Source organism: Notolepis coatsorum (assembly GCF_963971535.1).
Source record: "Notolepis coatsorum genome assembly, chromosome: 17".
Classification (NCBI taxonomy): domain Eukaryota; kingdom Metazoa; phylum Chordata; class Actinopteri; order Aulopiformes; family Paralepididae; genus Notolepis; species Notolepis coatsorum.
The window spans coordinates 41928064-41939819 of NC_140181.1; the positions used below are offsets into that span (position 1 = coordinate 41928064).

Genomic DNA, 11756 nt, shown 5'->3' on the forward strand with positions numbered 1-11756 from the left:
AACAATGCCTTGTTTTGTCACTTGATGGCGATATAGCGCCCCTTTATACCCTAGACTAGACAAACCTATCGCGAGATTTACAGGCGGCGACATATTCATTGAGCAGTTACGTTTGACATTTGTAGCCACCAAAAAGCTAACTGCCAGCATGTCTGAAAAGGAGCTGGGGAAGAAGTGGGACCGATGCCTTGCAGATGGTGCCATCAAAGTCGGTAAATATAGTCCAACGTTGTCCTTGACTGTCGACGCTGAAATAGCGAAGAAGGCACATGGGAATGTCAAGAGATGAGCTGCTCTGTCATTACAACACTTAGCCCACAGCTGTCATTGACTTGGGTGCGCAGGCTAACTAGCTAACAGAAAGGTCTAAGGGCAATTGAATGACCAGTGAGATAACTAACGTTACACTATCGATACACGTATACACAGGGTTTGCTTTCACGGGGCTTCATGCTGTCGCACTCGCACCATAGCAGCTGATTCTACCTGTGTCTTCGTTATTGATTGATTGAAATTTTTATTAACAGATAGCAGAATGGGTACAATACAGTACGGCTCAATACACACAATTGTTAAGGATGCAGACCAGAGAAAGACTTTCGTCTTGTTTACATCAGGGTCCCGGTTATCGTTAGCTATGATGCTCGACTGAACCCATTGGAACCCATTCAAGCCGACGTTACATAGTCAACCAGCCGGTCTAACCGACTGTTAGTTTAGAGAGATTGGTGATTTACGGGGCAGGGGATACAATAGGAAATGTACTATTTTCTATAATAGGCTTACTGAGCCTCGAATATATTCCAGACTCTCTATTACTAACGTTAAGTTTAATGTTTGAACTTGACTACCTTTTCATCTGGCCTCTGCCCCAGTTTGTTATTTTGCATATAACCTCATTCCCAGTGTTATCAGAGACGCAGCAGCCGCCATCACCCCAGTCATCACACACATAATAAACCTCTCTATAAAACAGGGACACGTCCCCAAGGACTTCAAAATTGCGAGAGTGACCCCTCTGCACAAAAAGGGCAGCAAATTAGACCCAGGCAACTACCGGCCTGTTTCTATTCTTACCTCCATCTCGAAAGTCATGGAGAAAATAGTCTACGAACAGGTCGAAAAGTACCTGGCGGAAAAAAATCTAATCTACGAATTCCAATCTGGCTTCCGAACGTCCCACTCCACTGACACATGCCTCCTCTATTTGAACGACCACATCAAACAAGAGGTGGATGCGGGCAAATACTGCGGCATGGTCATGCTGGACCTACAAAAGGCCTTCGACACTGTCAATCACTCCATTCTGATGGACAAGCTAAAAGCAATTGGTTTTGATAGCTTATCAGTGAGCTGGATGCAATCCTACCTGGAGGGGAGAGAACAGATGGTAGAGGTAAACGGTACTCTACCCCCCCCCCCCCCCCCTCACAGTGAGCTGTGGTGTTACACAAGGAAGCATACTAGGACCGCTACTCTTCCTAATTTATGCAAATGACATGTCGTCAGCCTGTGACTGCAACCTGTTCCTGTTTGCGGACGACTCAGCCCTGCTGGTCTCTGACAAAAACAAGTTGCAGGTTGAAAAAACCCTCAGCACAGAACTAGGCAAAATCTGCATATGGCTCGCTGATAACAAACTATCATTACACATGGGCAAAACAGAGTCCATTCTCTTCGGTTCAAATAACAAACTCAGCAAGACCGATGGCTTCTCAGTTACAGTGGGTGACAATATTGTCACAAGGAAAGACGAAATTACCTACCTGGGTTCCATCCTAGAGGCAAATCTTTCCTGTGACAAAATGGCATCCAATGTAATAAAAAAAAGTCAACCAACGAACTAGATTCTTGTACCGGATCTCCTCTCTGGTAAACAAGAATACCCTGAAGACTCTGGCAGGAGCACTCATTCAAGGGTACTACGACTATGCGTGCACCTCATGGTACCAAAGCACCTCAAAGGCGCTTAAAACAAAATTACAAACATCACAAAACAAACTGGTCAGACTACTACTTGACCTGAACCCCAGAACCCACCTCACCCCTGCCCACTTTGACAGCCTAGGATGGCTTAGAGTAGACGACGGAGTACAGCAACTTGCAATGGGCCTGGTCTACAAGATACACTATACGACCGGGGTACCCATGTACATGTCAAAATACTTCCCAAAGGTCAGTGAATACCACAACCACTACACCAGAGGAAGCTCAACAAATCATGTAAAACCCAGATTCGGCTCAAACAAGGGACTAAACACGTTTCGCAATTATGCCACAACAATGTGGAACGCCCTACCCAAAGCTGTAAAGGAATGTGAATCACTACCCACATTCAAAACCGCTCTTAAAGAGCACCTACGGGAGGCTGCAATTCGAAACTGGCCACCGTAAATGCCCAAAACCCCCACCACCTCCTAATAGACAGTCTCCTCCCCACCGCATGTATATATTCCCTCCCCGCCGTATGTATATTTCTCTCCCACCCACCCACCCCCTCCTAGTGTACAGTCCCCTCCCCATCATATATGTATATACTCTGTCAGGATCTAGGGGTAACAGTACTGTATATTTGAATACCGTTTGTGTCACAAATGTATCAGTACTAAATACCTATATGTCCCTATGCCATAAATGTCATGTATGTTGTGTATGTCATAAATGTCTATATGAATTGAAAATGGGGGACCCTGATGGAAACAAGACAAACGTCTTTCTCAGGTCTGCATCCCCTTAACAATTGTATGTATTGAGCCGTACTGTATTGTACCCATTCTGCAATCTGTTAAATAAAGTTTTCATTCATTCATTCATTCATTCATTCATTCATTCATTCATTCATTCATCTCCGTGAGATAAAGCCTGGTAAAGAACTACAGCCTAGTAAAGAACTACAGCCGGAAGTGTCTGTGGGTAGAATTTCCGGTGTATGACTCCGTACGGACCGCGTGTAGCTTATTGCCAGCGGAAGAGTGCAAGAATGCTTCCGCATTCGTCACCGCCCGCCAGTACGGTAATGCGCCTTTCCTTTCGCCCCGCTCAGACAAATGCATGTAGTACATTGCAACACAACGCAGCATTTCCGCGTACATTGCAACAAATCACTTGGAGTTTGAAAGTGATATCAGAAGAAACTACTCAACCTCGGCTGTCTTTAACTATGAGTGAACACAACGCATTGTAACGTTAACGCAGCTGTCAACTGTACTTTACTATGGAATATACATGTATATTATCACAACGCGTCGTCACAGACTAAACAGTGTTCTGGATTTTCCTACAATGGATTATTGATTGTAAATTGAACCCTTGCACTGAAGAACCATTATGAATCTGTGTTAGAAAATGTTTTGGATCTAAATCACTTGGAGTTTGAAAGTGATATCAGAAGAAACTACTCAACCTCAGCTGTCTTTAACTATGAGTGAACACAACACATTGTAACGTTAACGCAGCTGTCAACTGTACTTATCTAAACATGGTAAGTTAGAGTGCTGTGTTCACTCATAGTTAAATACAGTAGAGGTTGAGTACTTCATTATCTAAAGATGGTAAGTTAGAGTGTTGTGTTCAGTCAGACAGTAGACAAGTAGAGGTTGAGTACTTTATTATCTAAACATGGTAAGTTAGAGTGTTGTGTTCACTCATAGTTAAATACAGTAGAGGTTGTCAGGTTGAGTACTTTATTATCTAAACATGGTAAGTTAGAGTGTTGTGTTCACTCATAGTTAAAGACAGCCGAGGTTGAGTAGTTTCTTCTGATATCACTTTCAAACTCCAAGTGATTCGTTGCAATGTACGCGGAAATGCTGCGTTGTGTTGCAATGTACTACATGCATTTGTCTGAGTGGGGCGAAAGGAAAGGCGCATTACCGTACTGGGCGTGCAGTGACGAATGCGGAAGCATTCTTGCACTCTTCCGCTGGCAATAAGCTACATGCGTACGGACCAAACTTTTCCCGAATCCTGTCGGCAAACAAGCTAGAACCTCCCGGTCATGTAGTAAATTCTTCAGACAAAGCCGTTGCAGTGGCTTAAGAACTATTGTGCACTTCACATGTTTCTATAATTGTTTTGTCGAAACCGGAAAGTCTGTACCCTGTACTCCCTGTACTTCCGTTTAGACATTTTAGGAGGCATATCTTTACCAGCCTATCTTGCATATAACTGGTTGTGCTTGCCTGTAAGTACCTGAAGAGGACCAGGGGCTGTCAACATTGGCAGGAGAAAAAACGTGCAAATTTTAGCCCCGCCCCTTCTCCTGGCCCCGCCCCTCAGCACGCCCCCTCCCACCCGGCCCGCCCCCTCCCAATGGAGTTGCCTCGTCGCTGCCATCTGCTGGTCAAAACCTGTATTAAGGAAATTCACTATTATTTTACAGATTACTTTTGTTTTCCTACTTTAAGTGTAAATGCTATAAAAATACAGTAAATTACCTTTTATCAAAATATTAACCATTAAATAAAGGTTGTAATCTGTAAATGTATTTGATTTAAATTTTTACTGTAATTTGACAGTATTTGGAAATCATAGATGCCAGACATTTAGTTTTCTTGCAGCTTTTTTTCTTACAGTGTACAGTCAGTGAATCCTAAATCTCCACTAGGCAACCACTTATCAGTCCAACAAGGACTGGGTGAACTAGTTGCTACATTAAATTAATCAGATACCTGGTTGAAAGTGAAATGCTGTGAACATCCCTGCATTAAGTGTAAGACAAATTCAGTATAAATTCAGTTTATGTAGTAGTAGCATTAACATGTTCATATTTATTGAAATCTTACAATTCATACATAAATGTTATGATGAATTGAAAATGGGGGAAGAAGTCCTTCTCTGGTCTGCATCCCCTTAACAATTGTGTATTGCGCCATACTGTATTGTACCCATTCTGCAATCTGTTAAAGTTAGCAATTAATCAATGTATTACCATAGTGTCTTTATACCTTCATCACTGTAGGCTACATATTAATACTACAACTCAATAATAATCAAGAGGTTTATTTGTCACATACATAGTGAAATGCAGGTGGCCAGACATTTAGTTTTCTTGCAGCTTTTTTTCTTACAGTGTACAGTCAGTGAATCCTAAATCTCCACTAGGCAACCACTTAGGCCTAAAAAAAATAATGGTTTGTTTCCGGTTGCCGACCGACCCTGCCGATTTAGGTGCAACCCAATATATTTTATGAGTTTAAAAAAAAAAGTATAATTATTTTTTTTTTTTTTATAAACGTGCCAATTCCGTGAACAGGGCGTGAAGAAGGTTGAAATACAGTACAATCCTGGGAAAAACGGGAGTGTTGACAATGAGCGGGGATAGTTGGAGGGGGTGGCACTGGCACCCCCCTTGTTGATAATAATATACATATACATCCTTGTGATAGCTGTACATTTTCTGGGTAAAGTAAAAGGAAGTATTTTCCCTCTTGACGAATTTGACTTAAGCTGATGTGCTGTATGGGAAATGCGTTTACCTTCTTCTCCAGAGTCTGATGGATACCAATTTCCTCTGTGCATTCAGTAGAAAGCTATCCTGCTGCAAGCTAGACTAGTTTAGCACAAATTAATGAAAGCGGATCCGGACCACTAGCCTAGCTTAAAAGTCTAGGAGAGGTGTTTTTGGCCAACAACTAGGCTAGCTGGTCCGTATCCGCTTCCATTCATTTGTGCTAAGCTAGGCTAGCTTGCAGTCAGATATCTTTCTACTGAACGCACACAGAGAGAGGGAAATCTTCTTGTCTGACTCTGGAGAAGTGCATTTCCCATAATGTTGGCATATTCCTTTATGCGTATGTGTGCTGGAGGGGGGAGCCAAGGCTGTCTCGTCAACCCCAAACCCCAAGCCCCCCCCCCCCCTCCCCCGGTGCTCCGCGCCAAACTTGGCAGCGGTAATACGCATATGTCTGTCTCAAAGAGTCCTGCATGTATAACAAATGCGCATGTTGGTGAATTTATGACTGTGTGCCATTATTACTATCAATGTAATAATTGTGGAATATTACTATAATGAGCTGTATGTTAAATCTCGTTGTGACAACTGTAACAATGACAATAAAGATCTATTCTATTCTAATGCCACGATGTCTATGGTATTTAGTGAAAAACTTGAATGTTTCCTCTTCTTTCTCAGGTGCTGGATTGGGGTTAGGAGTTGTGCTTTCTGTGGTATTCTTCAAACGTAAGTGTTTTCAGAGGAAGTTGAAGTGGCATGCGTTGTTCAACCATTAATTTGGCCCAGAGGTTCATAAGTGGTGCAGAGCTAATGCAGTGTAAGGGTTGTTGGAACTAATTAAAAGATTCAAATATAAAAAAATAAAAAAAGGTGAATGCTGAAATGGCCATTTGAATGTGTATATATGTTTATATATATATATGTAACGGTTGTGACATCGTCACCTTAAACTTCGATGCCCCGAGGGAGTTTCGGGTCTCCCACACCGCGGGCAACAGCACAGACCGCTATACCAAGAAGTGAACTCACTGCACTTTGTAACGTGTCTATGTGTCTTTTGAGGATGAGTGAGTTTAACCCATAGCACCGCTACTCACCCCAGTCACTTTACAACATCTGAAGTCCGTGAACGCTTCGCGGTACTATCCGTTACATATATAGAACAATAAACATGAATACATCTTTTTATTTATTTATAATCTTTCATGAATATCACTAGAAAGAAAGCTATCATCTGTTGTTTGGAATGCCCTGTAGTGGACAGAACATGCATAACAACAGATAGTGTAGAAATTGGTATAAGCCTATATAGGTGGTAATGGGCTACATTTAAGCACAACATTTGAATATGAAAAATAATAAAGGATAGAAATGGAATTAAAATGGGATTATAAAGGAAGCACTAGCATGCAATGATTGAATCCTCTTAAGTACACACAAAATATGCATGCAAGTATGTGAACAATGCCACTTGATTGATTGAAAACTTTATTAACAGATTGCAGAATGGGTGGGGGGGGGGGGGGGGGGTACGAGCTAGAGCATATGTGTATAGGTTTTTTTCTTTTTTTTTTCTTTTTTTTTTCCCCCTCCATTTTCCTCCGATTTTCTCCCATCCCAATGTTAGTCGTATGCCAATTCCCAGTCCCTTCCTGGTCGCTGCGCTTTACCCCCCACAGTCAGATCATTTGGGAGAGTGGAGGCTACCACGTGCTTCCTCCGACACACGTCCAGCCAATCACCGCTTCTTTTCACCTGGCAGCGCGGATTCTCATTGAGAGGGCGTAGCGTGTGGGAGGACCACACTATCCCCCTCACGTCCAATCCGCGCTTAGCAGGCGCCCCGACCGAACTGTAGGAGTCGCTGTTTACAACGACCCGGACCCACCCCGCCAGCTTCTCCCACCCTCTGATACAGCCAATTGTATCAGTGCAGACGGCCAGCCAAGCTGGTGACAAAGCATATGTGTATAGGTTTTTAGATAACGGGTATTAGGGGTATATCCTGTATAAGACAATTAACTAAATGGTGATTTCATTGGATGTGCACTGTCAACTAATGCTTGTATATCTTATCGTGTGTTGTCATGTTTGTTTATGTGTTTGTTTAAAAAATAATAAAAAAATAAAATACAAAAAAAAGATTGCAGAATGGGTACAGTACAGCTCAATACATACAATTGTTAAGGGGATGCAGACCAGAGAAAGACTTTTGTCTTGTTTACATCAGGGTCCCCCATTTTCAATTCATCAGTGCAGCCGCTTAAAATGGAGTATATTGAGGGCTTTACTGGTGACCTAGCCTCCAATATATTAGCCTTGACCATAATGAGGAGGTAGTCTGTTGCTGCTGTTGGATTGAAACCTTTTATCTCCAAAATGCCTACTTAAGGGAACATGCCAACATTATGGGAAATACGCTTACCGTCTTCTCCAGAGTCAGACAAGAAGATACTGTAGATACAAATTTCCTTTCTGTGCGTTCAGTAGAAAGCTATCTGGCTGCAAGCTAGCCTAATTTGGCACAAATTAATGGAAGCCGATACGGTACAATAGCATAGCTTAAAACTCCGGAAGAGGTGTTTCTGGCCAACAGCTAGGCTAGCTGGTCCGTATCTGCTTCCATTCAATTTGTATCTATCTAGTATCTTCTTGTCTGACTCTGGAGAAGACTAAGTGCATTTCACATAATGTTGGTGTGTTCCTTTTAAGATGAAAAAAAGTAGCATCATTATAATTACGACCATATATTTTTCATAATTTTCAGTGGGCTTCTATAGCCAGTTATCCATGAACCTCACCAACATGTACAGGACCATGTAAACTTTCAATTGAAAAATAAATAATCACTCAACATTGGAGTGGAAAGTGTTCATATGGCAGAGGTGTAACGATCCTGTCCAACTACTATTTTGCTGATTATTTAGGCATTGGGTATGTGAAAGACGCTATATAAATTCAAGCCATTATTATTATGATTATTATTATAATATCTTACATTGCTAACAGTATGATTTGATTAAGTTTGACTTTTTTGAAAGTGTAAAAGCTATGGAAATATGACAGGACTGACTATCAAAAGTATTAGTTTCCACTTCACTGATCACATTTACACATTTGTTTTATATCTTTTTATCATATTGTGAAGGACTTAGCGTATTCATGAGCCTGGGAAGAAATTCTGTACTTTATTTTTTAATTCTTTTTTTTCACAGGACATACATGGCCGATTTCATTTGGCTTAGGAACAGGACTCGGCATGGCATATTCCAACTGTCAGAGTGACTTGAGATCACATTATCTGCTGCACACAAGCATCAAGGTGGGTTTGAATGGACCATATTCACACAGCAGCAATTTTGCTCTTGTGTCACGCTCAAGTCGGGACATAAGAGCAAAACGTCCGCTGTGAATACGGTCCATTTCCAAAATTCTTTACACAAACAACTACATTTCTGATTCAGACTGACTATAACCTGCACCTTCTATCTACCCCTACAGGAGCAGTAGCTTCATGATGTCATCAAGGGACTGTTTTTTTCTTTTGTCCAATTTGTTTTGGGGATATTCATCATTGCACTGTTCTCCAGTTAGATTTATTTTTGTCTTTCTATTGGACAAATCTTCCCTATTATGACTCGGTGATCTTTGTATGTGCCTGAACGGGACAGTCTGTTTTGTTTGTTTAATAAAATAATTATAAAATAAGGCCAAAAAGATGTTTGTGTATTTGGAGGGCAGTCAAGTGTGTCACAGGTCTGTGTTTAAAAACAGGACTGCCCAGGGATTCACTGTGTAAGTGCTCATTATTGTGCATTCATATGCTGTTAGTGGGGACATGACTAATTAGCCTTGTCATAGAAGCCCCTGATTATCACAATTTACATAATTATCTTGTACCCAATTTTCTTGTCAGCTTTGAGTATTTTACAGGCATGCAAATAAAATGCATAATTCATCTGTGGGGGGGGGGGGATACTCTTGGACGGATTAAAGGCCCAATCAGCGATCCAATCATCATGCAATCAAACAAATGAGTATCCTCACCACCAAAAATAAATGGAAATTGAGACATGTTTTCATTCTCTAGTTGATTGAGCTTTTGATACAAGGACAATAACTAAATGACTGGCATGTGAGTTTTTAAATTGCATTCATTGTAATTTATGGCTGTAAAAGGTTTGTTGACGTTAGTAAACACTGGAGTAAGACACTTATAAGAAAACCTATATTCCCACTTCAAATGTTAATAAAGTTCCATCTACAGATACACTTCTTCCAAGGATGTACAGTATGTGAACATACCCCACATATGATCCAAAATAAATCAGATTGGGGCTTTGAAGAATATACTTATATTTTCTTTCATCTGATCTTCAGAAGGCTCTTTGGTCAGAGTATTCTCGAGAGTCTTGAGGTGAAACTACATAATATGGCTTGGGTCTGGATTGCATCTCTACACAAAACAAATGTAATGATGATGATAATCCTACTGCAACATTTTTCATAATTTTCAATTGACCTCAAAAGGCCTACTTTGTTTTAGGCTAAATAAGAATTTCTTGCTTAAAATGCAAACATTTTGCAGTCGTCCATATGACTTGGTGGCTACGTTTTTCTGATCTTTGTATGGAGAACAAACCTGACTAATCTCAGGCTAAAGAACCATAATAGAAAAAAAGACCTTCAGAGACCACTTAAATGTGCTTTTATTTACTTGTAGTACTGTACACATGGAAATATTAGAGCTGAATGCAAGGATAACCTTAGTTTAAAGATAACACATTGATTGCATAGGCATAACGTCTTAAAAACAAGAAATATATCTATTTTTGTAAGATAATACAAGATTCAGATTTTTATTTGCCACATGGAAGCAATACAAACATACAGTTTTCATACAAAATCATAAATAACGTTCTATGGTCAAAAGGAGCAGGAAGAAGAATAATTCTTATAGTTACCTGCCCCCTATATTCCTAAACTAAACAAGTATTACTTGATGGTCTGTGTACAACCTAATTTACACAAATTAATAATTCATACCATATACAAAGAAACAGACAATCCACAGATTAAACAAGAAAAAAAAGAATTATAATAAGAATAAACAAGAAAAGATCTCACTATTCAGATTCACATTTGAATTTCATACTGACTAAATATATATTTTTTATAATTCTTTTTGAATAGACAAACACTATTACATCCCTTAAGCTCGCTACGAAGAGAATTCCACAACTTTACACCAATAACTGAAGGACACATCTGTAAGTGTGGTACGTGCAAACTGATGTTTAAAATTTTATTTCCTCCTACTAAACTCACTTTCTAAATGAAAAAGATTTAGTAACTTTTCTGGCAGTGTCTTATTTCACAAAGATGGTGTAGGGTGGTCGGTACACCAACAGTTAAAAATATAATGAAAGAAAGGGGGTGGGGGGTTGACCAGCCACAATAGTTTCTCTGTGATGTAGAATTAGCATTGGCTGGCTGTGACTGTGCTTGGGCATTAACAGCTCAATGCTCAGGCACGCTCCTCCTCAGAAGCCATGCGCTCTGGCCGGGAGGCGCGCTGGAGTGGCCAACAGAGGGATTAACAAGAGTGGAGGATCTGAAGGCATGAGTTACACCAACCCTGACACCTGTAGAGCACTTGTGTGAACATAGCCTTGCTTACAAATCACAGGCAACACAACAGACTTCTGCTCTTTTCTGTCCCCTGACGCTCTATAAATTGACCACATTTCATAGAATAAAAGGACCTGTGACAAATATTTCACAGCTCCAACACAACAAAAGACCTATTGACGAAGTGCGATGCCACTTCAATAAAGCCAGATGTAATTCTGAGAATCCGTCTCCCTTTTCTCCACATCTCTGGTTTCCCTTCTGTTGGCTCTGCTCTCATACGCTCAGTCGAAGCCCACCTCTGCGTTTGCCCTCCCCCAGTTACTGTCATCGTCATGACACAGCTTTGAAACCTACTGTCAGCCATCAAATGGCTCACTCTGGCTTTCAGCTGTGGAAGAGGCAGGGAGTTGTTTGGCGAGATGGGGGAGAAAGAGCCGATCGCTGTGCTGGTGACAGCGGAGGCGAAGACGTGGCAGCAGGTGGTTTTCAGTCTGCGGGGAAATGACTAATGACTTGTGGACCACAGCACTGTGAACTCCAACAGGAAGATGGCTGAAGGGCTTTTCAAAACAAGAGCACATTGGCTACTCTTCATTTCACATTCTACTTGAAGTGAGAGCTTTGCCTGCTTTAACTGGGAACGGACTTGGTATCTATACTTGTGCTT

At 41.0% G+C, this 11756-nt stretch overlaps 1 protein-coding gene across 1 annotated transcript; it reads left to right on the forward strand.

Annotated features, from left to right (window-relative positions):
- Window positions 1-86: 86 nt before the first annotated feature.
- On the forward strand, window positions 87-11425 carry micos10 (mitochondrial contact site and cristae organizing system subunit 10; the record flags this gene model as incomplete). The annotated part of the gene is made up of 4 exons (XM_084333435.1): window positions 87-212; window positions 6134-6181; window positions 8671-8777; window positions 11375-11425. The coding sequence occupies exons 1-4, from the start codon at window positions 149-151 to the stop codon at window positions 11423-11425; spliced, it is 270 nt and encodes an 89-aa protein (XP_084189561.1). The 5' UTR covers window positions 87-148.
- Between the last annotated feature and the right edge of the window lie 331 nt (window positions 11426-11756).